Consider the following 19,302-nt stretch of genomic DNA (forward strand, 5'->3'; position numbering starts at 1 on the left):
AGACGAAGACGAAGACGAAGACGAAGACGAAGACGAAGACGAAGACGAAGACGAAGACGAAGACGAAGACGAAGACGAAGACGAAGACGAAGACGAAGACGAAGACGAAGACGAAGATGGAGATGGAGATGGAGAACAAGAAGAACAAGAAGAACAAGAAGAACAAGAAGGACAAGAAGAAGAAGGAGAACTTATGAAAATATTTTTGTCATCAATTAATTCATTTTGATAAGAACGATGACGTCAATTCCAAAGCCACCACTGCCAGTTCATGCTTGACCTCATCATTTCTAGGAAACAAAACCGAATGCAATTATTCATACTTATATAGCACTTAAAAAGTTCAAAAATGTATAGTTCACTTCGAAGTAGTGAAATATTGCACATCTACAACAGTCAAAGACAAACAGAAAACGAAAAGAGAGAAAAGGAAAAGTGGAGAAGACATTTGGAACGTTCTATTCATCAAACTTTTCCCCATCTACGACTTGTATTAGCTGGTTCAACTGGTTGTGGATTTGCTGTCAAGGGAAGTGACTGTGACTTTACGCTTGTCAAACAAGCATTTTCAGCTTCTGAGAATGGAGACTCAGTTCTTCGCCAGATTAAAGCAATTGTGGAATCAGAAGAAAGGAATAACCTTGAAATTGAGGTATGCTGGCAAATTGTTATCAATTTATATATATTTCTAAACGGCACTTTCGTTATAGCTTACCATTTCTCTTCCGTCTTTGCATACTAATTATAGTCTTTGCTGTGATTAAGCTTACAAGTCGCAATCAAGATAAACAATACTGAATCGCTATCAAATAAAGATAAAACTCCTAAATTAAAGCTGGAAATCTAAAGATCTAGACGTCAATACTGTGGCAGTGGGATCTAATTAATCTTTTGGCTCTTCTATCTTGGCTTGATATAGAAGTACACTTTGATATTAAAGATTTGATTTGTGTTTCTTCAAGCGTATTTTTCTCGGAAATTTAAAAAAAAATTTTTTTTTATTTTGATTATAAAAATGCATTGCATTGTTATCATGATCATTTATGCTCTGATGTAGTCTAGAACGTACGGTGCATCTGTCTTTGGATGGAAAATATTGTATCCGTTACATACGATTGACCTGAAATTAAAGAAGGTTGTTTCAAGCCCGTTTCAAAGTTTCTTTTTATATTTATTTTCAGTTTATTAGCACAGCAGTAGTTCCAATTCTCATCCTGAATGATACTAAACGTGGCCTTCACGGGGATATCAGCTATGGTGCTAAAAATACACTCTATAACACATTCCTAATGCGTTGCTATGGCGAAATGGATGAAAGAGTTACGCCACTGGTCATAACCATCAAGACTTGGGCAAAAAATGCTAACATAATGAATGCTAGATATCATAAGCTATCAGGTATTGTTCTCGTTTATCTCATTATTGTAACCAGTTAAGCTACACTTGCTCCTATGAAGCAAGTGTGTGAGATTACTGACTGAGGATCAAGCTATGGACCTCTTGCTTAACAGGCAGCCCACTAACTAACCAAGCCACACTTGCTCCTTAAAACAAGTGTGTGAGATCACTGAGGATCAAACTATGGACCTCTTGCTTAGCAGGCAGCACACTAACCAAACAAGCCACACATGCTCCTTAAAACAAGTGTGTGAGGTCACTGAGGATCAAACTATGGACCTCTTGCTTAACAGGCAGCCCACTAACTAACCAAGCCACACTTGCTCCTTAAAACAAGTGTGTGAGATCACTGAGGATCAAACTATGGACCTCTTGCTTAGCAGGCAGCACACTAACCAAACAAGCCACACTTGCTCCTTAAAACAAGTGTATGAGGTCACTGAGGATCAAACTATGGACCTTTTGCTTAGCAGGTAGCACACTAACCAACCAAGCCACACTACACTTGCTCCTTAAACAAGTGTGTGAGGTCAATGAGGATCAAACTATGGACCTCTTGCTTAGCAGGCAGCGACACTAACCAAACAAGCCACACTTGCTCCTTAAAACAAGTGTAGTTTCACACTAACTTTGACACGTACTCTAGCTATATCATCGAAATTAAAGCTATTCCTTTGAAATGAGAAAATATATGTGTTTTTTTTTTAATTTAACCCAACAGGTTTTGCATTGGTGCTTCTTGTCCTCCATTACCTTCAACATGGCTGCAGTCCTCCTGTTCTGCCATCTCTACATCAACGACACCAATCATTCTTCAATCATCAAGATCCCAGCCGTGTCGCTGATTGGCTAGAGCAGGAGTATACACCACCATTCATTTCTAATTACGAGTCAGCCAATGACAATAGCGTCGAGGTCCTATTCAAAGGGTTTTTTCGTTACTATAGTACCTTCAATTGGAGTAAAGTGATATCTGTTCGTACTGGCGGCTTTATAGCTTTACCATACACCAAAAAATGGACCAAACCATACATACGAATCGAGGATCCCAGTGACCTCACCAACGTCACAAGAGCGGTATATGAGAGTTATGGATTCCAAATAATTAAACAAGCTATCGCGGCTGCAAACCAAAAATTTGGGCGCGGGGCAAGAGTACCGGATGTTGTACTAATTTAAGCGCTACACAGCTATCTCCTCAAGTTGTATCAGCCCAAACGTACCCTACGTTCCTCCTCTAAATTTCTGCTTGTGATTCCAAGACCAAAGACATCAACGTTTGGAAAAAGAACCTTTGCTTTGGCTGCAACGGCACTCTGGAACAATCTCCCTGATGCTAGAGTCTAAATCTGCACTAAAACACTTCCCTGTTCACCAGGAGTAACTGAATTTTTTTGCAATTTTTTCCACAAACTTGATATTCGTCTGGTCCTGTTGTAAAAAGCATCGAGACGTTGTATGATGCGTTTGTCAAGAACTTTATATTATCATTATTAGTAGTAGTAACTATTCTTGGTTTTCACCTACGCCACCATGAATTTCAAAAGCGTAAATTCGCATTATAATGAAATAAAAATTTCATTATCTTGTAAAGCGCTCAAAACTACATATTCTGGCCAAATTTCGAGGCTGTAAAGCATTTCGTTGCGGAACTATAGGCGAGTAAGCATGACTCAATTTTTGGTTAAAATGTATGGAGCGGCCATCATGGTGTTCCAAGTTGGTGTCGCAAGAAGGACGAATCTTCAAAGGCTTAAGATGATGGAATTATTAATATTTGTGACTTTATTTCACTTAAATTTACTTTAAATAGATATTTAAAACGTGTCTAAGGGAAAATCTTTCAACTAGAGTAAATTATTTTTTTATTATTCTTTGATCGCTATTTAGATAGACGTCACGGTATTGCGTGGCACAGACTCAATCCCCCACCAGTAAGGGAAAAAATCCTTAACGAGGCTTTATTTCACGTTTCAATGATTTTATTGCAACTTTTGATGAATCCCCATACATTTCCTTATAACACGACACCACAGAAACCAAGCTTGGGCTACCTGTGCTCGCACAGGCTTCCCAGACTCTCAGTTCGTGGATTGGGTATGGGCTTCCTGCGGCGTAATGGCTGACTTCGACCGTTCAAATTTGCTTGACGAAGCAGGGAGTTTTGAACCACAAATTTTGTGAGTTTGCTTTTCTTCAGCTTTTTCAAATACCGTTTCAAGATCAAGTTTGATACGTACAATCGTCTAAAATGTGTTTCATTTTGTCGTCCGATGCATTTTAGGCTGTCTTATAGCTGTTTATTTGGGTGGTGAAAACTCGCTACTTGTGCACTAAAAACTAAAAATATTAACCGACTTGGCCGTCATGTCTTGTTATTTCACTCACTTGGGAATGATTGAAATCCATAGAAATACAGTTCAATTTGGAGGAAATTACAGTAGGTTTCCACTTCTCATGCAAACAATAAAGACCTGATTGGTGAACTCAATGCAAGAATATTACCTTACATTGAGGCCAACATGAGATTGAAGTTCCTTTGTTTTGTCCTCCAAATTGAGCTGTTTTGACGCCACATGCAAGAGGTCTATATAAATCTGTTCAATCTACTCCAGTATCACAACATTTAAACAAAGTATGAATATTAGAGCTCCGTCTTGTCTTGTTCAGCAGCATTGTGCACTTGTATTAATATTTTCCCAGTGTTGACGTTACTTTCCATTCTACTATGTGCTTGACTTATCTTTTCCACGTTATATTTTATAAACTGTATCAATGATTGTATGAACATTGTATGAATATTAAAGTTCCGTCTTGTCTTGTTCAGCATCTTTTTGCACTTGTATTAGTATTTTCCCAGTATTGACGTTACTTTCCATTCTACTGTGTGCTTCACTGATCTTTTCCATCGGATAAACTGTATCAATGATCGGCTTCAGCTTCCCATTACCGAAGTATGGTAGGACATCCTCGGCAAACCCCTTGATTAGGTCTGTTTTGTACTGAAAAACAAATTATTCGTTTGCATATGACGTCATAGCCACCAACAAAAAGACCAAAAGACTTAAAAGTAAAGTAAAGTAAAGTACCTATATTTAACGTCGGTAGTTCCTTCAGTTGAAATTCAACTGCTATCAATGGAAGCCGACGGTGCGCACTTTACCCCCCTCTCTCCATCAGTGCTCTGTTTTAAGAGTATTTAAAGCTGAAGCTACACGGATTAGAGAAAAGTCGAAACAGACGTGGATATCCTAAGGATCGAACCCTGGACCTCAAGCTCTGAAGGTCGCGCACTAACCAACTGAGCTACGCCTGCTCCTTTCGATGAATTATTTTGTTTTATCAACCAACATGTCCCCAATGTCTTTTGTTATTTCACTCCCTTGGTAATGATTGAAAACATGCAATACATTGTTAGCGTGAGGCTGTAACTACCACCCCACTTGTTCAGCAGGCGTAGCGCACGTCATTAGGGGCCTTAAGCTGCAGGACGGCAACGACGACGACGACGGCAAGCATACAATAGCACTAATTACGCTGTCAATAGACACTTGTTGTAATGTACGGAACACTGTACATCACTGCCGTCTTATGCTGAAAGTAAGACGTGAAATGTCCTTGTTTTAGTATTTTAATACTTTATAGTACACTCAACAAAATTACTCGACTCTGATTGGTCGAGAGGAGTACAATTATAGCGTTAATTGTACTCCGTAGGACTACCGAATTAAGTCGCTATGGCAACACGGCCAAAACAATGTCAAAACAATTATTTTCTATCATTTTGTACTTAAAAAACATATAAATGAAATTTTAAAGCCGTAAGAACTAATCTTTTTTATGCATTTCAGTTGCGCGATGAACTGAAAATCGGCCGCCAAATAGACAAAGATGAACGGCGTCGATGCGCATTTTTTACTGAAATTTTGTTGAGTGAACTATAAACAAAAAATCACACGATCTTCTCGTACAATTTGGAATTAATAGACACTCGTAATGTTTTGAAAGTTCTTTAATTGCACTCGCCTAAAGGCTCGTGCAATTACAAGAACTTTCAAAACATTACTCGTGTCTATTAATTTCCAAATTGTACTCGAGATCGTGCGATTTCTTATACTAATAAGTGAACGGTACGCCAAAAGCTTATCTTTGCTGATCCTTATTATAAGAGTAAAGCGCTCTCAAAACACGTCATTTCACTCTACAATGGGGATGCTTATTGAGTAAAATACTAAATAAAAATGAAATAATCGTGCAAAAGAAGGTTTAGCGCCTCAATCTTGCCGACGTTGTCGCCCGCCGTCCTACAGCTTAGTTAAGGTACCTATTATGCAGTAATGATGAAAAGGTAAATTATACACCGTGAAAAGATGAAAAAACTTACTGACGTTTCGGACGCTAGTCCTTCGTCGGAGTAAAAGAGCCTAACAACGTAGTTTCCTTTTAGAATAGAATATGAATCGCCCCATGTAAGGAAATCCGGAATCCGAAATCCACGAAATTTTAGGCCTTGGAATCCGGAATCCGCTACTTTGAAATTCAAAGTATACACTCAAATGCTATCGCCTCGACCTAGACTAAACCGATGTAGCCCCTCCCCCACTGTGTAATATCTCGACCAAGAATATCTGTCATCAGATGCTGATTTAATTGATAGACGATTCTACTTATACTGGCAAGTATATGAAATATAATTTTCAGAGAAAGTATCTGAAATTAACGATATGGAATCCGGAATCCGCAATACAAAAGTTTTGGAATCCGGAATCCAGACCCTTGGAATCCGGAATCCAAAGTCTCGGAATCCGGAATTCCGGATTCCCTTACCGATGGGGCGAATATGAAGCAGTAGAATGTAATTTTCCGTACTTTAGCAGGAAAACAGAAAAACCGACCGACAACGTTTTATGAAATATCACATATGCATACTGTACCTCTGTTGATCTACTTCTGAGAGTAGTACCAGTTAACGTTGCTCTCTTTCTCATTAGCTGTGCCAGTATACTACCGTTAACATTGCCACCACCTAACAAGCCATACAGCAACCATCGCCCGTCTTTTGCAAGACTCTTAGCATTCTTTTCCCAGTAGGAGCCTCCCACGCAGTCTGTTATTATATCAACTCCTCTTCCTGTTGATAAATATTGAAAAGGTCCAGAAAAGGTTCATGACTACAACTAGCTACAGGCAGGCAAAGGGGGATTATTTAACCTCCCCTCTCCCCCTTCCCCTTCTAACTAGCTTAAGGTAAGGGGAAAAGGTTCAAGTCTACAACTAGCTACGGCTAGGGGGATTCTTCAAAATCCCCTCCCCCCCCCCCCCCCCCCCCCCCCCGCCACGCAGGAGTATAGCGTAACTTTGCTATATACCTGTAATTATGAAATGTCCAAAATGATTATATTTTTTTAGTTTCACACTATTTTTTGATATGCAGTTTTTGCTTATTTACAGGGAATCTAACATCTTTTTAGTTCAATTAAATTATTATTTTTTCCTTTTTTCCTTCTACATTGGAGTGCAGTGTAAATTTTTTATATAATTGTGAAGCATCCCAAATGATTATTTTTTTAGTTTCATACTTTTTTTTGATTTGCAGTTTTTGCTATTTACAGGGAATCCAACACCTTTTAAGTTCAAAATGAGCTTCTTCCAACTTTATGTGTATTGTCTTCTTAAAATTGGTTTCAATAAAATTATTATCGTTTTTGTTGTGTTTATAAGTTAGTACTATTATAGGTTGCTATCAATAGACGTCACTTCCAGTAATAGCTCTTTTTTAATGGCTTGTAGAATCCTGGAGGTTGTTTTGATCTCTTGTTTTCTGGTTTGATGTCATAGAAATAGTCAAATACAATAGTTTGAGGACTTATTTGATATGTTTTGACTTAGCATCTGCTAGTTGCCCCCCAGTCAACCGCTTGTTTGCCCCCCAGTCAACTCCAAAAGGTCATGTGATTGATAGTAAGCAATATTACAGCCAACCACTAGACCTACTATAGATCCATCTACACAACTTGGAAATTAATTCCAGTCCTTATATAATTAGTTTATCATTGCTCACTAGCTGATAGGAACTCAGGAAAATCAGAGTCATTGATAAGGAGCAAGCCCATGACCTTCCAGATACCAGTCAAATGCTCTAACCACTGATCTACACAGGGATGAGTTCCAGTCCTTATTGGCGACTGAGGAGGTATGGTAATTTTCTGGGAGTTAGCAATGCTTTGAGGTCTTTTTAGCGTTCGATAAAACTAAGCTATGCATAGAATTAGAGCAAAGACTACTATGTTATGAAAACAATTCTATTTTAAGGCTGGTTTTCACTAGCGACATAAGCAATGGAAGAATAAGCATAAGCATGAGCATGAGCATAAGATCGTTATGTTCTAGTGAAAATGAATATGACAGAAGCATAAGAAAGATAATAGGAAGCCATTGATTATGCAAGAATCCAATGTGTGCAGGGGACTGAGTACGAGAATTTGATTGGCTTACCACCTTGTGCTTCTGTATGTTAGTGATGGAAGCATAAGAATCTGGTTTCACTAGCGACGTAAGGATGGAAGCAGAAGCAGAAGCAGAAGAAAAATGAAACCTTCTGTTCCTTCTGCTTATGCTTCCGGCGATGTTCTGCTTAGACGTCTTATGCTTCTGCTTCCGTTTCTGCTTACATCGCTAGTGAAAACCAGGCTTTACCTTCAGTTTGCTCAAGGATCCACTGAGAGAAGTCTATTCCTGTTTTATAATTAAATCCAGCCTTTGCTCCAAGACTAATTGCAGTCTTTATCTTCTCCTCACTCCCTGCCGTCACGTATGCATTAGCTCCTGCTAGCTTTGTCAGCTGCACCAATGAAGTACCAACACCACTTCCACCAGCGTGTATTAAGACATTTTCCCCAGGCTTTATTTTTCCAATGAAGTGTAGAAGCTGATATGCAGTGAGCCATACTTCTGGTATTGCACTGGCTTCTGAGAGGCTGTAGGAAGTGGGTATCGGCATCACGTGGGTTTCATGGACTAATACATACTCAGCATATCCTCCACCTATGTGTGTTAGTTATCAAGACAAGGAAATGATAAATCATACAATTTATAATGGTGCGTTAATGATAATGATGACTGATAATGACAATTGCAAATGACGATGGTGATCAATAATTTGTCTGTGGCCTAGCTATAGTTTAGCTTTTTAGTTATTCTAGGCCAGACAGCTGCACCTTTGCTTGTTTATTCTTTCAATTAATACTTTGTATTTCTGTATATCTATATATTTATATTTTTTGTGTACATATGTAAATGTCTTCTATCTTTTGTACTATACATTTTGCTTGTAAATATCAAATCTAATACCACTAATGTAATCTTCAAATATATATTTATACACTTATTATATTTTATATTTATACAAGCATTGATCCAAACCATACAAAAGAGTGCACTAACTGATCTTCATAAAATAAAAAGAAAAAAACATAAAACAAAACAAAAAACCTATACACGTAGATATAGGCATAGTCTCCCTCGCATCCGTTTTTAGTGTTGGTCGTCACGTAGCGTTGCGTGACGACTGACACTAAAAACGGGTGCGAGGGAGACTAATATAGGCATGGCAAAAGGAAAACTATATGAAACCACAAAAAACTAAAACTAAAACTAAAACAAAAGAGTGTACGAACTGATCATAATAAATCAACTTCTATATGCAAACCCTAATAAACATACCTGGAACAAGAGCCATCACTTTGTCTCCTTTCCTGGTTATAACAAAGAAAATATATCTTAGACTTCCAAAAGTATAAAAGACCATCAATCCTGGGGCGATATTTACAAAAAGAATGGGCATTGAGCTAACTATATAAAGCAATGAAAGAAAAGAAAAAAGAAATGGAAAGTAATAAAAGCTGATCTTTCCTCTCTCTTTCACTGCCTATTCTTTCACCACCCTTCGTTAGCTTGAAAGATGTGAAAGAAGGAGCTTCTGTTTTGATACATATATACTAGCCTCCTTAATGCAGACATCCTTAGGGTCAGTCATGCAATATTTGAAGGAAACATTGCATGACAGCCCCTAAGGTTGATGTCTGTGTATCATAAGCTGTAGGCTATTATTGGACACGTGCAATCCATAAAGCTTCTGGCAAACCAAGTACAGGATCAGCAATGGTCACTTCTTTAGTCTTATGCCATAGCCGATAGTAGCAAATATCCTATTTGATATGCACCTACATGACATATTAATGTTAGCCTCATGGGGCCATGGGGGGGGGGGAGACATTTTGAATTTTGAATTTTCATATTTTTTCCAACCCCGGACATGCAACTGATGAAATTCAAATTTCCAACTTTAGTATATGTTTATTGTATTTTCCAACATTTTCAAGATGGAGGCGACATCAAATTGACCCTAGTGTATAGAGCATTGTATAACGTCAATTTCCCAAGGGTGGCCCCCAGGGTGGATCCGGGAATTTTAGAAGGGTGGTAACTAAAGGTTTTACCAGGAATTCGAGGAAAAGGGGGGTGACAGCTGTTACTATATAGGGATATAGAAGAAATTTGGGCAAAACTGGGAGGTTACTAGTCAACTCTTTTACCACCACTGCATCTGACCCTGACCCCCCTCCCCCTCCCCCTGGGATTTAACATTGACAGGTTCATTAATTGTGTGTAAACTAGAAAATATGATTCAAGTGCATAGAAGGGTATAGTCCAGGGTGTGCAACTGAAAACCATAATAATAGTAGTAAGATCGATCAAAATAACCATTTTCAAAATATATTCTCAACTTACTTCCAGCCTAGACTACAAGATGATCCAATCTCTTCTACTAGTCCTGCTACTTCAAGTCCTAGGATTTCAGATTCCCCAGGGGGAGGTGGGTAGGAGCCTTTTCTTTGAAGCGTATCAGCTCTATTCAAGGCTGTGTAAAAAACTCGAATAACTAACATCTTTGGACCAGTTTTGGGTCTAGGAACAACACCAATTGTCATCTTTTCTGGTCCTCCTGGTTCGTAAAGCACAGCTCGCATAGTATTTGAGGCCATGACGATGTAGAAAGAGAGAAAAAATATGAGAAATGCTCTCAATAAAAATTGTCCACGCATCATGGAACAGTCCACTGATGATACCACAGGGAACCCAAATAACTTGTTATAAAACTAAATCAAATTCATGATAATATATCAAAATATAGATTATTTGTCGTCACATTTGTTGGACCCTCTTCATTCTTGATGATTACAATATTTATTCAAGTCTTTTTTTGATTTGTTTGAAGAAACCTGAAAGCAGAGGGAATCTTTTGGTTGCGCGGGCTACCTGTGGTGAGGCAGGAAAAAAAGGAAAAATTGAGTCTCATTTAGATTTTAAAAGTTAAAAAAACCATATCTGAAAAAACAGAATTTTCTTTTTGAGGTATCAATTTTGAAACTTTTTATTTTTCGGACGGTTTCTGGAAAAAGAAAAACAAATTTCAAACAAATATAAAGTTAGAACTACTTGTTTTGGGATTCCTGTGGTTCCAAGCGAGGTCCCACGTGTAGAAGCAAAAAAAATGGAGGAAGAAGATTTACTTTCGGGTGCTCCTTGTAAACGCTTAAAATTATGTGAAAATTCATCCCAAAACGCAGCAAAAACCAAAGAAATACAAAACCAGGATAATGTGGAAACTATTGATACTGCTAACGATGGCGAAGATGAAAAATACGAGCAAAAAGATAGCACAGAAACTTGCAGAAATTTTCCTTCAGAAGCTGAACTTGGAAGCAAGTCTGATGCCGAAGTTTTGAAGGCTAATTCTTTATCAAACGATGATGAATTAATCCCAATCCATACGGCAGAAAAAGACGTTGGAATAACAGAATATTTAAGCAAACATGAAGGTTTTCAAGGCATCTTGAAGCAAAGATATGTAGACTTCTTAGTCAATGAGCGAGATACCAAGGGGAATCTAGTGCAGTTAACAAATACTGATATTCCTCGAGAAAACGCGTCAAAACAAGAGAGCAGCGAGGATATTCTATCTGAGGAGGACTTAGAGAAGGTAAAGTCGGTGTTGGACAGCAAAGATATAACATTTAATGCGATTTTATCTTATGACGATGACAAGGATCATAGGAGTAAAGTTCATCGATGTATCAAAGAAAAATTTCCTAGTTTAGGTTAGTGTGCTTGCTTTGTTTATATTGATACCGTTTTCATGTTTTTGAAACCTCAAAACTTTCAAAACCTATAAGCTGACCAAAGTCATGAAACAACTATAAACTTACAAGTGCCGATCAAACACTAGATAAACCTCTTGGTTGATGTACAGATGGTTAATGTAAGTCAGGGCATGGCTAACTCTCAGGTCAAACCCTAAAACAACCTTTGGGCTGATCTAATTCAGGACATGGCTAACTCACAGATCAAATCCTGAAACAACCTCTGGGCTGATCTAAGTCAGGGCATGGCTAACTTACAGATCTAACCCTGAAACATGATCTGAGGAAGGGTTTTCTGGAAAGAGAACAAAGGAGAGACCAAACAGACTTCACTCGCGTTAATAAGTGATGACAAGTTTTCTGTTTTTTTCTCTCTTTTTTTTAGTCTTTTTTATAACTTCAGGTCCAGGAATCGAACCTGAGATCCCAAAGTTCAGGGGTGTGTGCACTACTTCTACACTAGCCTTGATTCTCTATTACAGTTATCATTTAATTATATATTATTTAGATGAAAATATGCCAAAATATGAGAAACTGTCATATCTGTTTTACCAAAATGTGAAAGCATTGGCATATTCCTACTTGTAGATACTGAAACTGTAACAGTCGATGAACATAAGGCAGTCCGAGTTTTCCGTTACCATGGAAACCCTGCAAAGAAGCGTCAAGAAAAATGGCCAGCATCTCGTGGTGATTACTGCAGGTTTGTTCTCTACAAAGAAAACAAAGACACAATGGAGGCAATAAATTTACTATCAAAACTTGTCCACGCTAAGCCAAGTAGTTTTGGGTATGCTGGGACTAAAGATCGCCGAGGGGTTACTGTCCAAGAAGTAAGAGCATACAGAGTACAGGCGCAAAGACTGAAAGGACTTAATAAAACTCTTAGAGGTATGACAGTAGGAAACTTTGAATACTGCCAAGATCGGCTCACCTTGGGACAGCTCTCGGGAAACCATTTTGTCATTACTCTGAGGAATGTTACAGGGAATACAAAAAATATTGAGCAAGCTATGAACTCTTTAATCAATGTTGGCTTCATTAATTATTATGGTCTACAGAGGTTTGGGACTACAGCAGTTCCTACACACCACACAGGTAAGAGACACATAGAAATAGTTAGCTGTGAGCTGAGCATTGTGTGTGTAGAATATTGAATGTAGTGGTAGTGTGTGTGAGCGAAAAGTTTTCCCAATTAGTGCGAAAGTGCTAGAACGACTAGACACTTAAACAAAAGTGATTCTTGTCTTTTTTACAATTATCGACTGATTATTTTTGATTGACAGCAGCGAAATATCACATTTTAGTGCACAGCTCGTAACTACCTAGTTCACAGTTCTTTTGGTTAAGATTCCTGTTTTCTATAGGTAAGGCCCTAATCCTAAGCCAGTAGATGAAGGCTGTGAAAAAAACAAAAGTGATTCTTGTCTTTTTTACAATTATCAACTGATTATTTTTGACAGCATTGACAGCAGCAAAATATCACATTTTAGTGCACAGCTTGTAACTACCTAGTTCACAGTTCTTTTGGTTAAGATTCCTGTTTTCCATAGGTAAGGCCCTAATCCTAAGCCAGTGGATGAAGGCTGTGAACTCCATCCTCAGCCCAAAGTCTGGAAGAACCAAGGACTTCAATGAAGCCTTACTGCTATGGAAGAATACTGGTGATGCTGCTAAAGCCTCTCAGAAACTTGCCAAGCAAAGAAGCATTGAAAGTAATCTCTTGCAAGGACTTGCAAAACATGGCAATAAGGATCTAGTGAATGCTTTGCAGTTTATTCCCAGGAACACTAGGTTGATGTATGTTCATTCGTATCAAAGTTACATCTGGAATCAAGTGGTCTCTTGGCGTATCAAGGTATGCAGGGCTTCCTCGTATTTAGGATAATGACTGAATTATTTATTATTATTAATTATTTATAAAAAGAGGGACAAAAAATAACCTGTTGAATTATTCATGTAAGAGTAGGGAATTGTCTCCTGCTTCAACAGCCTATCCCAGTTTCCCTATTTCACTATGACGTCACTGCTTGTTTATGTGGGGGATAGAATCGCCAAATCCAAAAGAAAATTCAATAAAATTTGCTCCAAGCGAAACAGTTTAATCTAAAATGGCCTGGTTTTCAGATATAATATGTGTTAATATGTACTAAAAAATATTCTGAGAGTTTGCTGGCTATTCTACTTCTCTTCATGGATCGATACAGGTTTTAGAACAATTTTCGGTGAATTTGTATTGGTTTGACCCCCTCGGACGACCATGATCCTTTGCATTTAAACAATAGATTGTTTTGATGTGACGTCATAGTGAAATAACTCTAATCTACTAATTGCTCGCTCATGATTGTAAGCTGGACGGCTGCTAATATCGCCTTAATACGCAGCTCGTAAAGTCCTCCACTGGTCATAAATGTAAAGCGCATTGAGATATCATCATCATCATCATTATCATTATTAATGTTAGTACACACTTCCTTAGATCCACTTCTAGAATGCCGTTGACATATAGCAGCTGTCACATGCGTGTGTCTGTCTGTCCATGTGTCTCAAAGGCATTCAACAGCTTTACCGCTGCATATTGGAAGTGCATGAGTCATGGGTGTGTGAGATCAGTACACCTCTTGTTGAGCTCCTCAGGTCTTTGGCATGCTGTCCGCTAAAGTTGTGCTCAGGTGCTTCTTTTGAGGATGTGCTGTTTGTTGCTCTAGACTGGGCTTACCAAGGGACAAATATACAACAACCTTTGTGCAAGATTCCTCACAAGCATTCGTTTTTTAATAAGCTTTTTTTTTTTCAAATTTGCTTGAGTAAACACAAAGCAATGATTCCAGGTCCCATTTTGCTTTGTTCAAAATAGAAAACAAAATGTAGTCATACATTGTAAGTTACAGAGAGGGAACTAAAAGGAAATAATATTATATTAGTATTTTTACGCAAATGAAGATAATAAATCCGGCGCGCTCATTGGTCACAATTTACATTTTATGTAAGAGTTAATTACCGAGAACGGAGGCAATAAGCCATATTAATAAGCCACAGGCCCAAGGAATGTATAGGCTTATTGCCGACGTTCGAGGTAATTATAAGTATTTTATTTATCAATTGAGAAGGTTTTCTATCTAATGCTGCTTATTATAAATGTGAAGTCTATATATAGTTATTAACCGGGCTAATAACTAACTATATATTGACCTCACATTTATAATGAGGGTTATAACAAAAATAAAGCCTTGTGAATAACAAAGAAAACTGTGTCAATAAGCCTTTTCATGGTTTAAGAATCGATTCCACTGCGCATGCGATTTTATCCCGAATTTCTCACCTTCTTTTGTCTAAACCTTCTTTTGTTCTTAATTAAACAAAAGAAGGTGAGAAATTCGGAATAAAATCGCATGCACAGTGGAATCGATTCTTAAACTATGAAAAGGCTTATTGAGAAGTAAGCTGCTATATTCACCTGCAAGTGAATATAATGCACACCCTTGTTTGTTAATTTGTGCCACTTGCAGAAATGAATAAAATTTAAAACTCCAGCAAATATCAGAAAGGGCTATTTATAAGTGCCAATTCAATAGTTTGTTAACCATTCATTTACCCATACTTATTTTAACAGGAGTTTGGTCTTGTCCCTATAGAAGGTGACTTAGTATTCACAGACAACCAATCATCCACGAGTATTGATAGCAATGAGACTGAAATCCTTGGTAAGAAAAAAAAAGTTTGAACATGTAGCCATGACTCTTATATTGTGTGCTTGCTTTTTGTTTGCATTGCTTTTGATACATATTCAAGGAGAAAAAACATTAATTGGATAGCTGCATTTGTATTAGTGCCGGAATTTTCTTCGCATATTTAAAACAAACTTCTATTCAGCGGACACCCTTCATTTATGATGATTTATGACTTTTATAGTGCCCTTTCTATGTGAACATAATCATTACATTGAGTTGTGAATGACAGATTGCTTTTTAATGGACAACTTAATTTAATGGACAATTAGTTTCACAGTCACAAGATTTTGTTCCCATGTTTACTGTAAAGCAAACCTCTATTCAGTAGACACCCTTCATTTAACAAACAGCTAGTTGCATGACCCCAATTTTTTCTTCCCATATTTACTTAAAACAAACATCTATTCAGAATACATCTTCATTAAACGCACAGCTATATGCACTGTCCTAAAAAATTATTTCAATATTAACTGTAAAACATACTTCTATTTAGTGACACCCTTCGTTATAAGCTACTAAGTTTCACTGTCCCAAATTTTTCTTCCCACATAAAGTGTTTACAGGTAAAACAAAACTCTATTTATTGTACCTTAAATCCATTTTGTTTTCAGATGAGTGCCTGGATGACACAGTCAAAACACTTCGAACATCAAATAGTACATTCGTACGCATGCTTACTTCAGAGGACATAAAATCTGGGACATATACAATCCATAACATCATTATGCCGTTACCTGGCTATGATGTCACATATCCAGGATATAACAGCAAGCAAGTCTATAAAGAACTTATGGATAAGGATGGCATTGATATAGATGGATTAAGACATAGGGTTAAGGACTACTCGTTGTCTGGTACATACAGGTTAGTGAAAAAATAGAAAATATGAGCAGTAAAGCATACAGGAGCTAACAGAACATGAGAGAAGTGTTAGGAGAAGCAGGACGCATAGTGAAGTGATTCTCCACACTTCTCTAGTGTTCTGCTGCACATCCCCAAGTGCTTTATAACCACCACACAGCACAGCAAGCATTTTAATTTTTTTTTTCATAAAATACAAATTACAATAACCATTATTTTACTTTATTATTTCACCACAGACATGTGGTTGTCAAGCCTAAGAATACTTGTTGGCGATTATTGAAGTACGACAATCCCACAGAACCACTGGTGCTGACAGATATGGACCGCGTGAATGGAAAGACAGCATTAGAAACACCAGCAGATGGACAATACGTAGCCTTACAAATAGAACTCACCCTACCCCCCTCGTGTTATGCCACTATGGCAGTCAGGGAGATACTGAAATGTGAGACATCATCAGTCTATCAAACTGCACTGAATACAAGTGTGTAGTAGTGACGAATGCCTTACCCTATCCCCCTTGTTTTCAGGGAGGTACTGAAGTTTACTCTGAAGGGTATTTTTTAAACATGAATAGAGGTTTTGCACCACCACGTGATAGCAGCCTTGTTAGATGGCAAGAACAATACAATCGTTTTACCTGAGAAAGAATAAAATTCCCCAGAGCAAAGGGATTTTATTGTTCTGCCATCTAACCACAGGAAGCCCAAGCAGTATTATGGGATGGTGCAAAACCTCTATAGGGAATAGGTTTTATGTTTTGTTTTCCAAAAGGAATAAAATACATAGTTACATATTTTTTACTCAGACTGAGAAAAACTTTCTAGAAGTTTGTGTATAATAGTAAAATGGGCACTAAAGAAAACGATGTAAATAAGATCTTACTACTGACAGGGGATTCAATAAGGCCTAGGGCAAACGTCGAACTTTCCATGCACCGAACTCATTAAAAACAATGGATATGAGGTAATAATGAGGCGGCATTCTTTGATGTAATTAAGTTCGGTGCATGGAAAGTTCGACGTTTACCCTAGGCCTAATGGTCAGGGATCAGGGATTCCTTCTGTAACTTAGCAAAATTCACAGGCTTAAACTACCATTAGAGCTTAGTAATTTGTAAGATATTCACTTTTTGCATCCTGGTCTAAAATTTAGAGAGCGAAAGGACAAAAAGAAATGTAAAGTAAGGAAAGCTGAGATTTCTAATAAAAATCATTTGCACGGTTTTGGATTTTTACAAATATATTTATTTCGTTTTTCTACGAATATTTACAATGTGAAATTATTATCTAGGATATTTCATTGAAAAGTAGCATTCGTTTGCAAATAATTGAAGCCAATTTTAAATCATAAACAACTATTTTGTTTTTCCCCCCTGATAATTAAGGCATTAGAGTGCTCGCACTAAACCCGTGAAACAAATACTAATTTTTAGTACTAAATAGTGATAATCAAACAATAGGAAACAAAGGGATTCTGCATGAATTACTATTTATTAGTACTAAATATTGTTCACAGGTTTAGTGCGCGCACTCTACTGATTTTCAGTGAAATATCCTACAATGAAGGCTTGATAAGGTATAGTATTGATTAGCAGAATCTCCTCACCTCCTCCCCCTTGGTAGAGGTAAATTATAATAAAAGGAGGGTGAGGTACGGTAGTAGTGATCCTGGTATCCAGTTTTAGATTTGACTTTTTGATAGAGTGAAGGCATTTAACCCGTGAAATAAAAATTACTAGTCAACGTGTAATAGTCAAATAGACACAAGAAAACAATGGAATTAGGGTCTACTAAAGTGTATTAGTCTAATATCTATTGCACGGGTTTAATGACTTCACTCTAATCAATGTACGTATATTACATTTATATGTTTTTATATCTACATAATTCAAAATATTTTTCAATATTTTAATTTTATTTTTTGACGTCTCTGTTTTTTTGTTTTTGCCTCAGCCTTTTCTGAATGTGTTTCTGACCAAGCGCCGTGGTTTGTTTGGTTGCTCATGATTTTCTGGTGTTTTATCTACTGTTCTCCAGCACCGTTTCTTTCTTACTTCTCCTGCTTCTTTCTCAACACAAGTGGGTATTTTCTCATCCTCATCCTGCATGTCTCGTAGTTTTCTTTTTCCTAGTGTTACATGTTCAGCTACTGGTTGTGGAACTAGAGAAGAAAGATAAAATAGAACAGAGATGAAAAGTGGCTTAAGTAGAACTCGGTCACTGACATTTTGCCAAAATCGTTATAACCAAAAATAAAACGGATCAAGGGAATGACACGTGACGAGATCTTAATGGGAACACATCTATCTGTATAATATTGCCTCCTTTTGAAAGTCGGATTATTTGTTTTAAAGTTCTGTCTTTTCTTACTCACCAGGCAGAGGCTCAGGCATTTGCTCACTGTTTGCTTTGTTTTCACCAAAAATAGCAACGACTCCAGCTAGGCACAATGGTTCTTTAACCTATATAAAAACAACGAATGATAACATTATTAAACGTCTATATGAAACGTGCTTTAAAACATTTGTAGACCCAAGATCAAAGCATAAAGGCTCACATGCTCCACCGTTTTGCAGCGATACTTGCCAAATCCATTGACGATGAACGTTGTTCTGGCTGAGGTAAGCATGACTTCTCTGAGCTGTCCTTTGCCATGTTAGACTCAGTTGTATTGCTTGCATCTTTGCTGACAGTCTCTGTGTCATATAGAAGCAATGGCTCAGTTCTAGTGGGCGTAATCATGCTTTGGCTGGACTGTGCGACAATTTTGTCGCCCGTATTTGCTGTTTTTCCTTCTGCAACTGCGCGAAGTAAGGGTTTTGGATTTGGTACGGCTGGACTCATCGACATGGCGCTGCCGCCACTAGCATTCACGTCGTTTGTCTTCACAGCAATAAGAGGGGTTAGATTGAACTCCTGAGAAGTCCCTTGGCTGGACTGTGAACTGCTGTTATGTTTAGGTACATCAGGAACAGTAACCCTTTCTTCAGGTGATGGTTTTGTCTTTTCCAGTGTTCCTGGTATCCACTTTGGGATGCTCTCATTCTTTCCATCCTTTACTGTATTTACGTCAACAGTAAGTGATATTGGTTCAAGCCGTTTTGT

At 37.7% G+C, this 19,302-nt stretch overlaps 3 protein-coding genes and 1 non-coding gene across 4 annotated transcripts; 3 read left to right on the forward strand and 1 right to left on the reverse strand.

The window, feature by feature from the left end:
* Window positions 1-273: 273 nt before the first annotated feature.
* On the forward strand, window positions 274-3,269 carry LOC116297392 (poly(A) RNA polymerase GLD2). Its single transcript, XM_031705611.2, has 3 exons — window positions 274-652; window positions 1,182-1,398; window positions 2,120-3,269. Exons 1-3 carry the CDS (start codon window positions 350-352, stop codon window positions 2,575-2,577), a joined length of 978 nt encoding a protein of 325 aa, XP_031561471.1. The 5' UTR covers window positions 274-349; the 3' UTR covers window positions 2,578-3,269.
* An 89-nt stretch (window positions 3,270-3,358) lies between these two features.
* LOC116297390 (quinone oxidoreductase PIG3) lies at window positions 3,359-10,516 on the reverse strand. The gene is made up of 5 exons (XM_031705607.2): window positions 10,189-10,516; window positions 9,121-9,152; window positions 8,095-8,442; window positions 6,333-6,529; window positions 3,359-4,400 (listed from the first exon to the last, which is right to left on the reverse strand). Exons 1-5 carry the CDS (start codon window positions 10,503-10,505, stop codon window positions 4,200-4,202), a joined length of 1,095 nt encoding a protein of 364 aa, XP_031561467.1. The 5' UTR covers window positions 10,506-10,516; the 3' UTR covers window positions 3,359-4,199.
* A 435-nt stretch (window positions 10,517-10,951) lies between these two features.
* Window positions 10,952-17,421, forward strand: LOC116297399 (pseudouridylate synthase 7 homolog). The gene is made up of 6 exons (XM_031705621.2): window positions 10,952-11,558; window positions 12,189-12,698; window positions 13,154-13,458; window positions 15,214-15,304; window positions 15,943-16,195; window positions 16,432-17,421. Exons 1-6 carry the CDS (start codon window positions 10,952-10,954, stop codon window positions 16,685-16,687), a joined length of 2,022 nt encoding a protein of 673 aa, XP_031561481.2. The 3' UTR covers window positions 16,688-17,421.
* On the forward strand, window positions 14,065-14,330 carry LOC116297401 (small nucleolar RNA SNORA53). Its single transcript, XR_004197221.1, has one exon. It is a non-coding gene; the product is annotated as a small nucleolar RNA SNORA53 (small nucleolar RNA).
* Window positions 17,422-19,302: the final 1,881 nt, after the last annotated feature.

This window comes from Actinia tenebrosa, unplaced genomic scaffold (genome assembly GCF_029948245.1).
Source record: "Actinia tenebrosa isolate PJP-AT-01 unplaced genomic scaffold, QUT_ActTen_1.0 PGA_scaffold5__44_contigs__length_20552954, whole genome shotgun sequence".
Lineage (NCBI taxonomy): Eukaryota > Metazoa > Cnidaria > Anthozoa > Actiniaria > Actiniidae > Actinia > Actinia tenebrosa.